Source organism: Trachurus japonicus, chromosome 23 (genome assembly GCF_045865225.1).
Source record: "Trachurus japonicus isolate A0001 chromosome 23, Traja_1.0".
NCBI lineage: Eukaryota > Metazoa > Chordata > Actinopteri > Carangiformes > Carangidae > Trachurus > Trachurus japonicus.
This window is the reverse complement of record NC_140929.1, coordinates 7,293,374-7,310,223: the sequence shown is the minus strand read 5'-3', so window position 1 is coordinate 7,310,223 and position 16,850 is coordinate 7,293,374. Positions and strand designations below refer to the sequence as shown.

At 39.8% G+C, this 16,850-nt stretch overlaps 1 protein-coding gene across 1 annotated transcript in view; it reads right to left on the bottom strand.

Moving 5' to 3' along the window:
- Positions 1-2,432: 2,432 nt before the first annotated feature.
- The window catches only part of lhfpl3 (LHFPL tetraspan subfamily member 3), a 34,437-nt gene continuing 20,019 nt past the window's right edge, over positions 2,433-16,850 (bottom strand). Inside the window, exons 2-3 of the mRNA XM_085769478.1 lie at positions 5,350-5,580; positions 2,433-2,505 (exon numbers count right to left, since the gene is read on the bottom strand). Coding sequence (XP_085625604.1) covers positions 2,483-2,505; positions 5,350-5,580 — 254 coding nt within the window. The 3' untranslated portion in view covers positions 2,433-2,482. The remainder of the gene's footprint in view (positions 2,506-5,349; positions 5,581-16,850) is intronic.

The window sequence follows — 16,850 nt, the reverse complement described above, 5'->3', positions numbered from 1 at the left end:
AATACAACAGTCCATCCAGAGTTCATGTCAACTTTAGCTTCTCCTTATGACCTTTAGTACTTCACAATACTGTCAGATTACAAGATATGGCACACACTAATAATGGACCAGTTTTTTATAGTCAAGACAAAGTACAGGGACGTAACCAACATACAGCTATACACAGATTATAAGACTTGATACAACTGATGTCTTCTTCTATTTAGTGCACTTTTATTTATAGTCTTTTTTTTTTCTTTTTTTTTTTTGCAAAGTAGTCACCAGCAAAAACCTCTAATTGATTCTATCACACCAAACATTTAATTATAGCAAAAAAACACGACTGTTCTTTCAGTTTGTTAATCCAGCCTAGAAATGTCGTCCGTCCGTCCTCTTCTCCTTCTCCTTTTAAATAAAAAAAAAAAGGTCGAACAGTGTTGAAGAAGCCAAACTCATTTACACAGGGAGTTTGTTGACTTGATAAGAAAGAAGATCTGACAGCTTTTATACCTCAAGTCTGTTAAGTCCTTATTTGTGTCGGTCAAAGTCTGGGTAATTTGTTTTGATTTAATTCGGTTTGAGCGACTGCCACCACCCCATCGTGTGTCCTGGAGCTGGTTCTTTTTTTTTTAACCACATGAAGTGAAGTCTTTAAAATGTTATTTTTTCGTTTGTTGAACTTGAACTTCCACTCTTGGCATCCTTTTCCTCGCATCCAAAAGAAAGGAGAGAACATTTCAGTTCAGTTTGACCAGCTTGAGTAAGATGAAGCGGTGACATACCAACACAGGTAAACTAAAAAATAAAATAATAAAAAAACGTCTTTTTTCAGAGGTCATCCTGCAGAAATAAGCAGTTTAAGACGACTGAGAAGGCTATTATACAGAGGGAGCTTCCATGGTGGACAAGAGGCATCCTGCACAAGGTTGTGTGGCCTCGTCCTCCTCTTCTTCCTCCTCCTCCTCCTCCTCCTCCTCTTCATCTTTGATCTGTTCACACATCAGCTCTGTATCCCAGCCACAAGCCAGGACCAGGAGAGGAAAGCTGGATCCTGAAGTAACATCCACGTCGAGGCAGCGAGACCTGCAGGCAAGAAGAACAATATACAGTAATGTAAAAATCTGCATGATTTTAATGAAGTTTTAGAGTGGTGGTGGATGAGTTAATTTATAGCCCCCGGTTTCTGCAATTCATCTGAATGAACAAGTCTAGTAAATAGCCTGAAACATCTTTGCTTTCCATGTTTTTCTTCTATTCTCTGGAAATTCAAGAGTAGGTGGTGGTGGAAGCCCAGTGGAGTAATCTTTCTCTCCCATGTAAACCACTTATTATACAAATTAACCCAAGCTTTTGAAAACAATCACACTCTCATGCTTTCAAACTGAAACCGTGATTATTTACTTAATATGCTCGCACACACAAAGGCGGAGGGAAAATGTTGACTCTTAGATGTCTCCATGTTCTTCTAATGAGTATAGATACATTTTCATTAACACAGCAGCAGCTAAATTAACACAAATGCATCCAGAAGGGGAAGCAATTATTAATCATTATTATGATTACCGGAGTGATCGTTTTTAATTATTATCTCGGGTATATTGTTTCTCATGAGGGTGTTTTAATAACATGAACAGTTTACATTCCACAAAAAACACATCAACTGGTTTTAAAGGCTGATTCTGGTATTTTTCAAGGATTTAATACATCTCTATGGAGATACATTTGTGTCTTTATTATTCAATCAAAAAAAAAGAAAAGTTGATTTAAACAAAAAAGATATTTTCAATCAATGATAACTCACTTCAATCAAAGAAAAAAGGGGTTCAAACGCATTTTTTTGGGTCTCAAATATTGTTTTTTGCATACAAACACTTTTTTTGTGATTGAAAAGGGTTTTTTTTTTTGATTGAATAATAAAGACACAAATGTATCTCCATACATCTCACCAGGATTTTATTCCAGTGAATGCTTCATAATTATATATATCATCATCAATAGAGCCGCAAAACTAATTGAAAGTATAACTGATTAAACAGTGAGGAATTAAATGATTTTTTTCAATCTTAAATTTACTTGAGGGGGAAATAAAAGGGAAAAACTGGATTTTGATATATTTAAATGGAGTTTTAATGGGCTGAAGAACTCGAATAAAGTGTATGAGTATAATAATAGCTTGATAGCAGTGCTTTGTTTTATTACTTCTGAATTGCACCTTTGTTCAGGATCAGATCAGCAGTTTTTGCTTCAGTTTTACAGTTTAAATTGCAGTTTTTAGTCAAAAATACATAATGTTCAATAAAGGTTTTCAGATAGGCTACTCGAGGGGGGGGATAAAATAAAAGCTTGATGTTAAGAGGTTAAAACTTCAAACTAAAAATTCTGTTGCGGCTTCATTTCATTAACTCCAGTAGCAGCCTTACCTGTGTGTGTGTGTGTGTGTGTGTGTGTGTGTGTGTGTGTGTGTGTGTGTGTGTGTGTGTGATTGCCTTTCTCTTACCAGAAGTTATATGGCGTTATTACCGGGCTCTGTGGAAAGAAAGAAAGACACTAAATCAGCAAGAAGGTTAAAATAACATTCACATTTTTTACCAGTAGGTGGCAGTGTTACATAAAACTAACAGTTATCCAGCTGCAGATTGACCCAACCTGTTTCCTTCCTCCATCCTTCCTTCTTTCCTTCCTTCCTTTCTCCCTTCCTTCTTTCCACAATCCTTTTTTCCTTCCTTCCTTCCTTCCTTCCTTCCTTCCTTCCTTCCTTCCTTCCTTCCTTCCTTCCTTCCTTCCTTCCTTCCTTGACCTAATCCATTCCTATCCAATCCCTCCATTTTTCTTTCCTTCCTTTTCCCCTTCTTTCAGTCCTTCCTTCCTTTGTTCCCTTCGTCCTTATTTCTTCTTCCTTCCTTTTTGACCCAATTGACCCAATCTGTTCCCTCTCTCCGTCTATTGTACCTTCCTTTTTCCCTTCCTTCTTTCCTCCCATCTCTCACTTCGTCCTTCCTTCCTTCCCTTTATCCTTCTTTCCTTCCTTCCCTTCATCCTTCTTTCCTTTTTCCCTTCGTCCTTCCTTCCTTCCCTCTGTCCTTCTTTCCTTCCTTCCTTCCTCCCTTTTTTCCCAATTGACCTCCTTCCATCTGTTCCCTCCCTCCGTCTATTGTACCTTCCTTTTTCCCTTCCTTCTTATCTTTCCTCCCATCTCTCACTTCGTCCTTCCTTCCTTCCCTTCATCCTTCTTTCCTTCTTTCCCTTCGTCCTTCCTGCCTTCCTTCATTCCTTCCTTCCTTCCCTTCATCCTTCTTTCCTTCCTTCCTTCCTTCCTTCCTTCCTTCCTTCCTCCCTTTTTTCCCTTTTTCCTTCCTTCCTTCCTTGACCCAACAGGAGGGTTAAAACACAACTCTGTCATGTGTTTTTTTTTTTTTTTTTGTAGGTGTCATTATCAATTCTCTTGAGTGACAAGATAAGAAAAACATCCCATTTTAACTTGATGAATCCCTCATTTTCTCTCTCTCTCTCTCTCGTATTGCATGTACAGCTGCCTCTTCCTCCTCTTCCTCGGCTCATCATCCCTCCCTCGCTCCCTCGCTCCGGTCTCTCTAGGTTGATAATGGCTCCTTCCTCCTCCCAGTCACTTTGCATATACGAGCTAAGAGGCGACTGTGTCCTGGCTGATAGGGTGGCTGTGATTCATTTAGACAGGCTGGCAGCAAGCTGTGTAAACAGCCATTAGTAATTCATGACTCTGTCCAGCATCCCCGGGCTTCAATTAACCCTTCGCTATTGGTGCATTCTTCCCTTCCTCTTGTCACCCATCTTTCTCTTCTAGCCTTTTCTCTCATTGCATTTTATCGCCGTCCTCCTTCATCTGTATTCTCCCATCCTTCCTGCCTCTTCACTGTTTTAATCATTCTCTTTGGGTCTGAGTGCAAGTTGTCATCTCATCCAATCACAAAAAAAAGGAAGAAAAACAGAAGCGAGCAAAAAGCAGATGAGCAGGTGGTGTATAACTTCCATTTAATGTATGCAAATTAATAACTTGTGCATATGAAATCATGCAAGGAGGAAAAAAAAAAAAAGAAAAGTGAGGGATGTTTTAATTTCAAGCTGCTGGTGGGATGTGTGGTATATTATATGGCAGGAGGAAATCAGATGGCGTCTTTGATGTGTAGTCTCTCATTATTTGTATTGAGTTTTAATGGAAAAGGCAAATTAAGAACAAAAACACATCAGAGAGGTGGAAAATCTTCACAGGATGAGAAGACAGAGCAGACACTCAGGCCTTGTGCTCTGATTGATTTTCATAATAAGTTTCTTGGCATTTGCTTTGTTTCGTTAGCTTTGCATCTCACTTCAGGTGTAATTGTGCTCTGCCTCTATTCATTTTATTTATTTATTTATTTACTGTGTGAGTGCCAAGCTGTCACTGTTAAAGAGTATCCACAAATTATCCCAAATTGTTTCAGAAAAGTAATACATTGACTGATAATTAGATTAGAGAAGGAAAAAAAACAAAGTTTGTGCAGCAGAAATAAGTTTTTTTCTGATTTGCCTTTGTTCATATATAATGAATATACAGGTGCATCTCAATAAACTAGAATATCATGGAAAAGTCAATTTCCAATAGTTCAAGTCAAAAAGCCCCAAGCAAGTATTGAGTGCATATAGATGGACATACTTTTCAGAAGGCCAACATTTCCATATTAAAGGTTCAGTAGGAGTTGTTTTAGAGGCAAATGCAGAGACTGCTTGCTGAAAAACTGCCCCCGACGGTAACGTGCATCAGCGGGTTTTGCATGAATTTGCCTCTAAAACAACTCTGTCTCATAACGTTCTGTTATTATCTCATAGCGTGGTGAATGTGCAGGTCACAACTTGTCCACCAGAGCGTTTTGGAGTTGTTGGATTGTGTATTTGATGAGTTTGATGAGGGAAACCAAGAAATCCCATTAGCCTCCGTAGCGTAGCTCTGAGCAGCTTGCGGCTCTGCTCCGCCGTTGTAAAAATAGCTTGCACCGACAATTAAAGGTAACAAACCTACTCCTAAAACTATAGGGATTGTGGCAATGGGCCAAATTGCCAAAATGTTGAACCATCCCTTTAAAAATGCCTTCTTTTTTTTGATATACTGAATTTTAGGTCTTCATTAAATGTAAGTTATAATCAAATTAAATAAAAAAGAACATGAAATGTTTCATTCGGTGTGTAATGGATCTTATTATAATGTATTAGTTTCACTTTTTTAATTGAATTACTGACATAAATTAACTTTTTTTTTATTGAGATGCACGTGTACTACACTCGGGGGCAGCTATGAAACTATGAAAAACAGCCTTTTTGCAGACAACAGTACAGTGATGATGATGTGTGGGGTCTTACTGTCTCCCAGCAGCTCCTCAGACATCAGACTGTCCTGGCGGTTTCCCAGGACGAAGGCCAGGAACGAGAGGATGAGCGCGTCCATGATGCCCATGATGGCCAGGATGTAGGCCCAGCGCACCGAGCAGGCGCCCAGCGTGTACTTGTCCGTCTGCTCGCCACACATCCGCTTCACCTCGTCGCTGTCCCAGCCGTCTGGGTAGATCATGCAGCCCAGGATCAGACACGTACCTGCATCAGGAGAAAAGAGGGAGGAAAAATATAGGTCAGTGTTTGTAGATGATGGTTTAATGGGCACCGAGGGGAGAAGCCTCCTGCTGGTTTCAGGACACTGTGTACCGCTTTAAACGCAGCAGCGGCATTTATAAAATATGGATAAGATGTGAACAGTACAGTACAAAGTGTAAAAACATCATCATTGTGCTCAGGGGAAGTGTGGGAAGTATGGTATAGTTGAATGTTAAGCAGTTGCTGAAGGGTACAAGCTCAAATAACTCAAATAACTACATTTAAAATGAAAAAAAAGTGATTTGATTCAAAATAAATCCACATATTAAAATAAAGGATGAAAACAAACAATGTAGCCAAACAAGTTTAGGGACTAGAGTGACATTGATTCATTATAAGTCGTGTGTAACGCAATAACAGTGAATAGAAAAACTGAAACAGGCCAGAAAACTACACAACGCTGGAGTGTAGTTAACTAACTAAAAGCCTAAATATTTAGGTAACACTAATGTACAAACACTTTAAATAGTTTGCTAAAAGTATTGTATAAACAGTTTAAATCGTTAGAGAGAAGTAGTGAGCTAAAAGTAATGGTTACTTTAGAGTAATGTAGTATAAACAGATTAAATACTTAACTTATTAGTAATGATTAAAGTTGTTCAAAAGAGTAAGCTAAAACCATCAAAATGGTGAGGTAAAAATAATAATGTATAATCCATTGAAATAGCTAAATTAAATGAATAACAGTTGAAAAAGTTATGATATTGCTGAAAAAAAAAAGCTAACAGAGATCAATTGAAGTAATTAACTAAACATATTGAAGTTGAAGTAGTCAGCGAAAAGTAATTAAGATAATTGTGGAAACAGTTTCCTAACAGTAGCCTAATGAATTTAAGTAATTAGCTATAGACATAATGAATAAACAGTTGAAGTTGAAGTTGTTGGCTAAAAATAATATAAGATACTGTATTGTCATTATGCATGTACAATGAAATTAAGGCTTTAGATAATAAACAGTAGAATTTGTTGGCTAAATAAGGACTTAAATGAAGTTGATAGCTACATAGAAGTAATAAGATTGTTGAGACAGTTGACATCCAAAGGCGCAGAAATAACAGTTCAAACTGATTGAAATTATCCAGATGATTGAAACTTACAGATCTGTATTGTAGTAGTAAGGGTGCAAACTAAATCAAACTTGAATATCAACAGTTCAGTTGTATTAAAACATTATAGGGAATATCTGGGAAACACAAATCTATAAACAGTATTAGAGATTTCACCAAAAAAAAGGAGGATTCAAGCGATTAAAATGAAAATAGGTGAGAGCAAGGTGCAGGAACAGGACAGGAAGGTGAAGAAGAAGGAGGAGGCAGAGAGAGAGAATATGTCACCACATGTCACAGCAGCATGTGGTGAGTCGAGCTGCCTTCATTAGCCGTCTGCTGCACGGCCGACGATGACAGACCGAGCTGTTAGAGAGCAGAGTCATCTCACAGCAGTGGGGAGCTGCTCTCACTCTCACTCGTTCCCGGCAATCAAATCATCCCCGGGTCTCAGAGGTCTGTATTTATTTGTTGACAGTGCAACTCAGTCAAATTGTCAGGGATTTTTTTTTTTTTTTGGGAGAATCAGCACTATTTGAATTGATGTCTTTATGAGGATGAGGATGTTTTTGGAAAGAGAGGATGGACTGGATGTTTGGTTGTTAGGACCTGGGGTCAGGCTCAGATTAAAGGTCACTCCTCTAGTTTGAAACATGATATCAGATATCAGTAACCCTTTAATTGCCAGACCACTAATTACGTAATAATGTCAAGAAATAACGGTCAATTTCATAGTAATGTCATGTTTTTCATGAAGGCATAGAATTACACATGCTTTTTATGCTTTATATTTTTTGGGAAAAGCCAGAATTTTTCTCCACCAACTCCTTGAAATTGACTTCTGGGCAATTTCTACGCAATCAGTTGTTATTTCTTGGTTATGTTTCTCAACATTACTATGAAACTGACCATTATTTCTAGGCTATTTCTGGACATTATGAAGCAATTACTTGTTCTTTCTTATCACATAAGTAGCGACCTGTAAATTAAAGGGTTACCCAGATATCTGGTGTGAGTATTTCTGAATCTGCTGATCTTTTTTTTTTTTAATTATTATTCTTTATCATTGTTTTTTAGTTTGCTCTCTGCATTTTATTGCATTTTATTGGCAATTGACTTTTATATATGAGTTTTATTGATTTATTTCCATCTCATCATGCTACCTCCATTACGTTTGTTAAGATGTGTGAATGATTTTATGTGTGAGCTGTCCTTCGGGGATTAATAAATTCTTCTGTATCTCTATCTGTATTTTCATACACAACAATCTCCACTGTTTTTTCTGTTTGTTTTTACGCAGCATGGAGTCAAAAACAAGAAATCACCCAGCGATCAGGAGCTCTGAGGTCAGAGGAGGAGACGGGCCTGAGCTGACAAGAGACAAGAGACGAGAGACAAGAGGCTCTGGTTCCTCAGGTAACCACCACCACCTGGAAAACATCTCTGGATGCACAACACGTCAAAACCTGGAGGCAGATGGTGCGACAACAGCAGAAGTCACATCGGGTTCCTCTGCTGTCAGCCAAGAACAGAAATCTGAGGCTGGAGTCCAAAAAAATTGCACAGGTGAGGACTTGATCTCCTGGTTTGTTCATGTTGCATCCATTTTGAACATCTCTTTGTGTTGTTTTTTCATGCATTTTGCATCTTTTTGTGGTCATTTAGCATCTATTTTCAACTCTTTTATGTCTCTTTGTCATATTGCAATTCATTGTGGTCAGTTAATGTGACTTTTTACTCACTTTGCATCTGTGTTTGTGTCTATGTCTTACTTTTCTGTGTCTCTTTGTAGTGAATTTACGTCTCTAGCAGTTATTAGATGTAAGTTAAGGTCACATAAATCACATAGTTGTGACGATAGGAGCTACTGTAAGCGCTATGTCATCAAAAGGTCCTCACAAGTGCAGAGTCACCAGTGTGTGTGTGTGTGTATCAGGTTAGTGTACTAATGTGAGCCGCCAGGGACTAAGCAGATGGATAATCTCCGGAAATGTCAGGGACCGATGCCCCTCCCTCCTTTACCCTCCCATTCAGTTTGGCCCATCTCTCCGTCCTCGCCCTCCTGTCTCCTGTCTCCTATACCTCCTCTGTTTTTGTCTTATTCACGAGTTAAATCCTGCTCACAATATCAGCAGCAACAAGCTATACTGTAATAATAACCAGTATTGATGCAAAAGCGCTCTAATCCATATCCTACGCCTACATTTCCCAGGAGGCAATGAGTCTATTGACTTTTCCCTCTGCCTTCCTGAGTTTGGAAATCAATTTTCTCAGAGCAAAAGGAGAAAAAGCAGTTTAAAGCAGCAGACAGCAGCAGTAAATACATTTCTTTATGTTATTTTTAGTAGACAAAACACGCACCGTGTTACTAATAGATTTATCTTTCTAGCTCGCTGCATTTGGTTGCACAGTAGAGACGAAGTTCTCACCTGACATATCACTTTTATTTGTAATCCTTTATTCTTTCATCCATTTTTCTTGTTGTATACTAACTCACACTACTTTCAGGTCATAATTTGAAACCCCAGCTCCTGTGATCTGCAATTTCTACCGTGTCCTCCGCTGTGTACTGGAGTTGATTTCCCCTTATTCATATTAGAGGATTCGGTACAGTGCACACGCGTCTCTCCTGTGTAAACAACCTGCTCAGTGCTCCTGCAGGCTTTTCAGCTGCAATGCTTAATAGAACGAGCCGAACCTCGTGTCATCTCAATGGAAAATCTTAAATATCCAGCAGAGTTTGACTAGAAGAGAAATTCAGGGGATCAAAGAGACACTGGTTTGTCTCATCTGAAATCCTTAAGATGTCCACTTCTGTGCTGAGGTGGTTCAGGCTTCAGTTTTAACAGCAGCTGCAGGTTTAATGTCATAAAAGCAGAAGTGTGGATGTGATTAAAGCCGAATATGCAGCATAAAGATACGTAAAAGAAATATAATCCAATCCCACTGATCTCATTATCATCCTTTCAGCTCTGATCTTCAATATATAAACAGTTTCTGCAAATTGCACTTTTTCCCTGTTGAAAAATGTACTGAAGCTAATCTTTTTTCTTTTCTTTTTTTTTTTTTAGCCGTTGTTTTCTGCAAAGCTGAAAAAGATCAAACAAAAAATCATTTCCATCCCCCCAAAACTGTCTCTAAAGTAGGACTGAGGCCGCATCTTTTATCGTTTGCAAAAATTGTTTTGTTTATAGGCTCGCACAGAAGTGTTGTGTAGCTACAAACAATCCTACAAACGGCAGCACGACGCAGCTACAGTGTGACGTGTAGCAGCAACAACAGCAACAGGGTTAAGCCAATGGGATCAGCTCCTTCATCTCCTGATGAATAAATTCCCCTCATCTCAACATCAGTTCAGTCTGTGCAGAGGGCCGCGCACAATCCCTGCCATAAATAATAAAAGATATTATGAAACCCCTCAGACGGGGAATCATGTCAGCTCATTTTGAGTCTTCAGTGATGAGTGATGCTCGACGAACGCACACAACCCTAAAAGCTGCAGGGTTACGTTCATATCGCCATAAAACTCAGAGTGACTCAGGTTTTTTAACATTCAACACGTCAGACGGTTTGGGTGGAGAGAAAAAACTGAGCTCACAGACTGAGAGAGCGAAGGCTTCATTCATTTAGACCTGGGGTGCGTTAAAGGAATAGTTCACCAAAAAATGAAATTCACTCAGTAACTCACCCTCATGCTGATGAATACTCTGGAGTAGTTTTTTATTCCTCTAAGTGCATCTGGAGACCCGGGAGGGGGGTACATATAGTCCAACGAAATCCTTATATGAGAGTCAATAGTGCTCGACACAAAAAGGTTCATAAAACTACACAAAAACCTTGTAATATTCCTCCTTACTGCTCGTCCGCTGCAATCCAAGTGTCCTGAAGGGATATAGTCCAGAGTTTACTTGAAATGACGTCATTCAGGACATTTTTACAGCCTAAACAGTCCTGTATTGCGCTCCAATGTTCATGCGCCCCAGGCAAATTCAATCTTCTGTTTAGGCTGTAAAAATGTCCTAAATGAAGTTGTTTTGAGTAAACTCTGGACTATATCCCTTCAGGACACTTGGATTGCAGCGGACAAACAGTATGGAGGAATATTACAAGGTTTTTGTGTAGTTTTATGGTCATTTTTGTGTCGGGCACTATTGACTCTCATATATGGATCCGGCCTCCCGGGTCTCCAGATGCACTTTGAGGAATAAAAAACTACTCCAGAGTATTCATCAGCATGAGGGTGAGTCAATAATGACTGAATTTCATTTTTTTGGGTGAACGATTTTGCAGGAGGTTGGTGGTCAATTACTGAGCACTGTTACACCTCGACCTTCCTTGTCTGGAAGCTCGGGAGGTTTTTTTTCTTATATTTATCGTAGCTACATATTTTATTTATTTCTTTGATGGAGTCTGGTTTTTATAGCAGATAGGTAGGCTATATTCTGAATTCCTGGACAGCGGTGGATGAGTTTACTTAGTTTTCATTCATAATTTCATGTCCTGCTGCATCGATAACTAATGAAGTGAAGATGAATTAAAGCTTAAAAGTGTTGAGATGATGAAGCGCAGTGACTTTAAAGAGTAATTTAACCGGATGGAGGACATCTGTAAAAAAGCTGTGTTTCCTTGGTAACAACACCAAGCAATGATGTCACACACACACACACACTGCAGCAAAAAGAAAAATTTGAAGTGATGTTAAGTTTCTCTTTGAGTGATTTTATCTGGTAAATTTGTTTGTCAGTCTGAAGTTTTTCTTTTTTTAAATAGATTTTCCATTTGTTTTGTCATAAAAACATTTCTTAACGAAGTAGCCTAACTGATAACAGTTCTGTCTGTTCATGCTGCATTAAAATGTTTCTCTTTGCCTCATTTAAAACCCTCGGAATTGGCTCTGTGTTTCGAAAAGCTGCTACACAAACACGTTTCTTTAACTTTCCCTGCTCAAAATGCTTGCTTTATTTAGGAAGCTGTGCCAGGCTGCACATTTACACATCTGTGTGTTTAAGCCTGCGTGTGAATGTGAATGTGCTGCTGCCGTCAGACTGTTGGAGGTTTGGATCTCTGGTGTCCCGTGGGTGCTCGGCTCGCTCATCATCATCATCATCATAGTCCTCCTCACTCTGCACATCCACGGCTGCTGCGCTTGAGGGAACTGATTACGCAGATGTTGGAGTGTATAATAATAATATGTAGCTCAGCTGAGCTCCTTATATATGATATCTATGCTGTCATTACACACATCTTATTACTTATTGATACTCAAAGGCAAAAAAGTATCAGGGGAGCCGAGTCACACAGAATAAGTTTCGCTATTAAAAAGTTTTTCAAGCATCTTGAAAAACCCTCTCTCTCCACACGCTTCCTCTCTTCTTGAAGGTTTCCCATCTGACAGCTGTCGGCTTCGACCCCAGGGACGATCAGAAGAGGAGGTGTCATATAATCTACACTCCTGTGTCCTATCTCCACACATGGTACACACACACACACACACACACACACATGCTCATGCACATCAAGCCACTCATTATTATGGTGCATTTCACAGGCCCAGCTGTGGCTGTCTATTTTGTGCGATTCATGTTCCTTTAAACGTCACGCTCATTGACAGAGTGTGAATGCAATGCAGGTGTGTCTCTCGCTCTTTCTCTGTGTGTGTGTGTGTGTGTGTGTGTGTGTGTGTGTGTGTGTGTGGTGGAGGGCAGGCAGGAGACACACCGAGCGAGGCAGAGAGCTCATACTGTATGCACTATGCATCAGCATCAAGGTGGACCATGGCAAATTATATTAATGGGAGTTAATTGGGGCGGAAACTGGCAGATGCAAGAAGGTATGAGGACAAAATACCTCCCCCTCCTCTCTTTCCACCCCCCTGCCCTGATCCCTTCTGCTCCACAGAGGACTGAGCTGTGTGTGTGTGTGTGTGTGTGAGAGTGTGTGTGAGCTGAAAGATAAGGCAGAGAGAGAGGGAGGGAAGGGAGTATTATTTACAACACGGATCCTGCTGCATACCATCCTCATTAACACCTCTTGTATTAGCTCCACTGATTCACGGGGGTTTGTCTGCGCTATCGATCGCTGGCACAGCTGATTAATGGGCCGCTGTGTTGTTGAGCCGCTTCACTTCCAGACCAGTCTCCGTGTTTCGCAGAGTCACGTGTTGCATGATACATAAGATTTGAGAAAACACAGTGTAGCTACGGTCAGTGAGCAAAGAGTAATTGTAGATTAATGTCAGTGTCCAGACAGTTGGAGCCATGATGAAAAAACCTGCAGTATATTATCTAGGATTTTCTTTTTTTCTTTTTTTTATGAACACTGGTATCAGCAACATGCTTCACTCAGCGCTTCATTAAAAAGCCAGGAGATGAAAGCACAGCGGCTCTCACATTAAATAGTAATGGGTCCAAGGCCATGGGGGTGTAAAATAGGTCTGATGATCGACTCGCAATAAAAACCTGTGGCACATAATCACAGGAAACATGTCATCAACCCGTCTCGCTACTGTAATGTCTGAGCAAACAGAAAGCAAAACATACAGTATATGAAGAGACATTTGTAGGCTATATGTGAGGTAATAAGAATATTTATTTATTTATCTAAAATACGTATTTGTGAGGTTGGAAAGCGACGTTTTGTTTCAATAATCAGCTGGCTGTGGTTAGCCTGTCTCTACACTTTCCGATACCGAGTCACTAGCTAAATGTCTTGGCAAATAACCAGCTGTCAGTGCTAATGCTGGTTTATGACAGATAAGACTACACAAATATACACATCATAACATCATAAATGATATATAACTTTATTTCTCGCCGGCTTCATTGAAAACAAAATGCACATGGCTGGGAGGAGGGTTAGCAAAACAGAGGAAAAGAGACCGGACTTGCATAGTTCCTCTTTAAATTTGTAAGTTTCTCACTTTCTTTTAAAGGAGACATATTCTGCCCACTTTCCACAAATTAAAACAGTTCCCAGGTATCTTAAAGACATATCTGTGACATGCTTTGGTCAAAATACCCCAAGGATTTTTTTGCCAATTCTCACATTTTGGGGGCCGGAAGGCAAGACAAACACCCAAATATATGTTAAAGAGCCTTTAAAAGTGATATTTCTATAATATGCCCCCTTTAAGTTTATTTTTGGCGCTTTTTGCCTTTAATTATAGTGTAGTTGAGAGACAGGAGGGGAATGGTATGCATCTTAAAATGTTCTACAGTTTTTCAGAGACACATTAGAAGTTAGTTGAAACTGTATACTTCGCTTGAATTTTACTGGAAAGGTTAATTATGAAATGGTTTGTGGACATTAACAAATGGCTATTTAATCAAAAATATGAGAGCGTTTTTAGCAAATGAACAGTGAACAGTGGCAAAGAGGGAGCTGTCCACTCGCTGTGGTGCTGAAATCTTAACCAGGCTGTTTTTCAGCTGTTTTTCAGCCTCGACAGCTCCCTGTGATTGAGACGCTGACTGAGGTCACTGTGAGCCGCTCAGGCTGAAACAAAAACCATCTGCATCGTGCCCTCGTTCCTTTCCCTCTCTTCACCTCCTTTAACAAACAAAGCCGTTTTGCTATTGTCACTGTGAATGATACAGACAGAGAGAGAGAGAGAGGGGCAGGAAGGGGAGGTGAGGAAGATAAAGCAAAGATGAACTGACAAGACAAGAGTGAAGGGGAGGAAGAGCGAGTATAAAGACAGGAAATGAGAAACAAATAGTGGGAGAGACAGGTGGTTGATGTATGCAGCTCTGGCTTAAAATAACATTAGTGCCTGTGTGTGTAGTGTCTGTCAGGATGTGTAACATGACAGGGAAAACGACAAGGGATGAAGACGCGGGAGAGGATCTGGAAGTCAGATTTCAATAATAGAAGAACGTATGCGTTGTGTACGTGTTGTTGTTTGATTCATGTGCTGTTGTGTTTTTTCAGGTGTGGGCTGAGACGTCGCGGCAGAGCGGAGAGGAGGAGAGAGGGAGAGGGAGCGAACACTGGAGGAATGAGGCAGGAACAAGGGTTACAAGATTTGAATCCCAATGCCGCTCATCTGAGACATGAAGGGAATGAAAGTGGCTGTTTAAAAATGCAGCTCGAGACGGATCACGCTCCTCTCCTTCAGAGAAAGGCGCACAGACACAGAAACCACACTTCAGAGACATAAAGACATAAAGAAGCCTCACGTAAGTATAAAAAAACCAAACAACAACAGCTAATCCATGCTTTATTTTACCTACGAGGACGCCCTGGACCATCTCGTTCAGTTTATCGGAAAGCAAAGTAAAGATTTTTACCCCCCGTGTCAAGCACGAGGTAGTTTGGGGACGGTCCTCCGGAGAAGAGAGTGTGCTATAAAATTGATTGAGGATCAAATTTACAATCTAATCATCTCTGAGCAGAGGGAGGCTCAGACGCTCAGGTCTGTTCTGAAAACTGGCCAAAAAAACACAAGTCCAAGAGTTATTATGTTATTAGTGCTTTATCAACATCAAGAGAGAAAAAAAAAAAACAGCCGACTTTGGCTGAAGGTCGTAAACCAAATGTAATAGAAGAAACTCGGCAGAGGATGATTGACTCACCCACCCACCCTCAGGATTTTGGCTTCACAAAGCATTAACAATTCAAAATGATAACAAGGACAGATTTTAAAGAAAAAGTCTTAGTCCGTCTTTTTCTTATAACTTATAACTCTTTAAAAATGCCAAATTGTAAGAAAAGTGAGATTTTCATCCATTTTTCATTATAAATTCCATAAAAAATTCCACATAAATGCTGTCAAAGTGTCAAAGCTTTATTAAACTGAAGATACTGAGTCTTAAAACAAACCGTAAAGACTTCCTGTAACTTTGTGATGTCACAACAAAGCAGTCATCAAGCCCCGCCCACCTGGACCCAAACATCCAACATTGAAACATTTTGATTTCTCTAGTGTTCTTCAATCTGCTCTATTTTTAATTAAAGCACCCATAAACAATCAGCCAATCAGAGGAGAGACTCAGCACCTCCTCTCTTCTGATTGGCCAACATCGACCTGTTGTTATTATAGCTCCAGAGAGAAGCATAAAAAAAGATAAATAAAGACACCATCCCCTGAACTCTGAAAATTAGAGCATAGTAAAAACAAAAAAAGTAAAATAAGATTATTACCCTACTACACCTGCACACACTCACACACATACACACAATTGCTATTGGATAATTGCTGATTAAAGACGATTAGATGCAAACGAGGCTTCTCCTTCGAGGAAAATATTATAAGTTAATGTAATGACAATGGCTCGAAGCCTGATACTGTTAGACGGTGAGAGAACAAAGCCTGCCTCCAAATCTGATGCTCACAAGTGTGTGTAAGCAAATGAGGATTATTTTAAGACACCTCCAGTGGCCCCTTTGTAAACCCCCCTCAGCAAGGCAGCAGAAACAAAGCTCCTCTTCTTTTCGTGATAATCTGCATAAAAAGTTATTATGATAATCCTCCTGGGCGGTGCGGAGGTGCTGTGTTTCCCCCCTCTGATGCACGAGGCCCCCCGCCGTCTTACAGTACACAGGAGACACATTTTCAGAAGTTGCATCCAAACACTGATGCCGATGCCTCAGATTTCGTTGCCCGTCTCCGTTTGAAGTCGGTCCTAGTTGGAACCGTCTTCTCCTTCTTCTTCCACTTCTGAGTTTTCAAAAGAGCTCCAATCAAAGTTTTTCCTCCTCTGATTTTCTTTGGAGCACAAAACGAAACCTGTTTGGGAGCAAGTAGTCGTTTTCTCTGCAGATTGGGGAGGATTGGATAGGATTAGGGCTGCAACTAACGATTATTTTCATTACCGATTACTCTGTCGATTATGTAAATGATTGATTGATTAGTTGTTTGGTCAATAAACTGTTGAAAAATGTCAATCAGTGTTTCCCAAACCACAAGATGCATCCTCAAATCTCTTGTTTTGTCCACAAACCAAAGATAGACTCAGTTTATCATCATAAAGGAACAAAGGAACCAGAAATATTCACATTTAAGAAGCTGAAATTAGAGAATTTGGGCTTTGTTTGTCTCAAAAAACTACCCAAACCGAGTCCATCGTAGTGGACTTTATTGTCCACAATAGACAATAAAGTCTTTCTATCTATCTATCTATCTATCTATCTATCTATCTATCTATCTATCTATCTATCTATCTATCT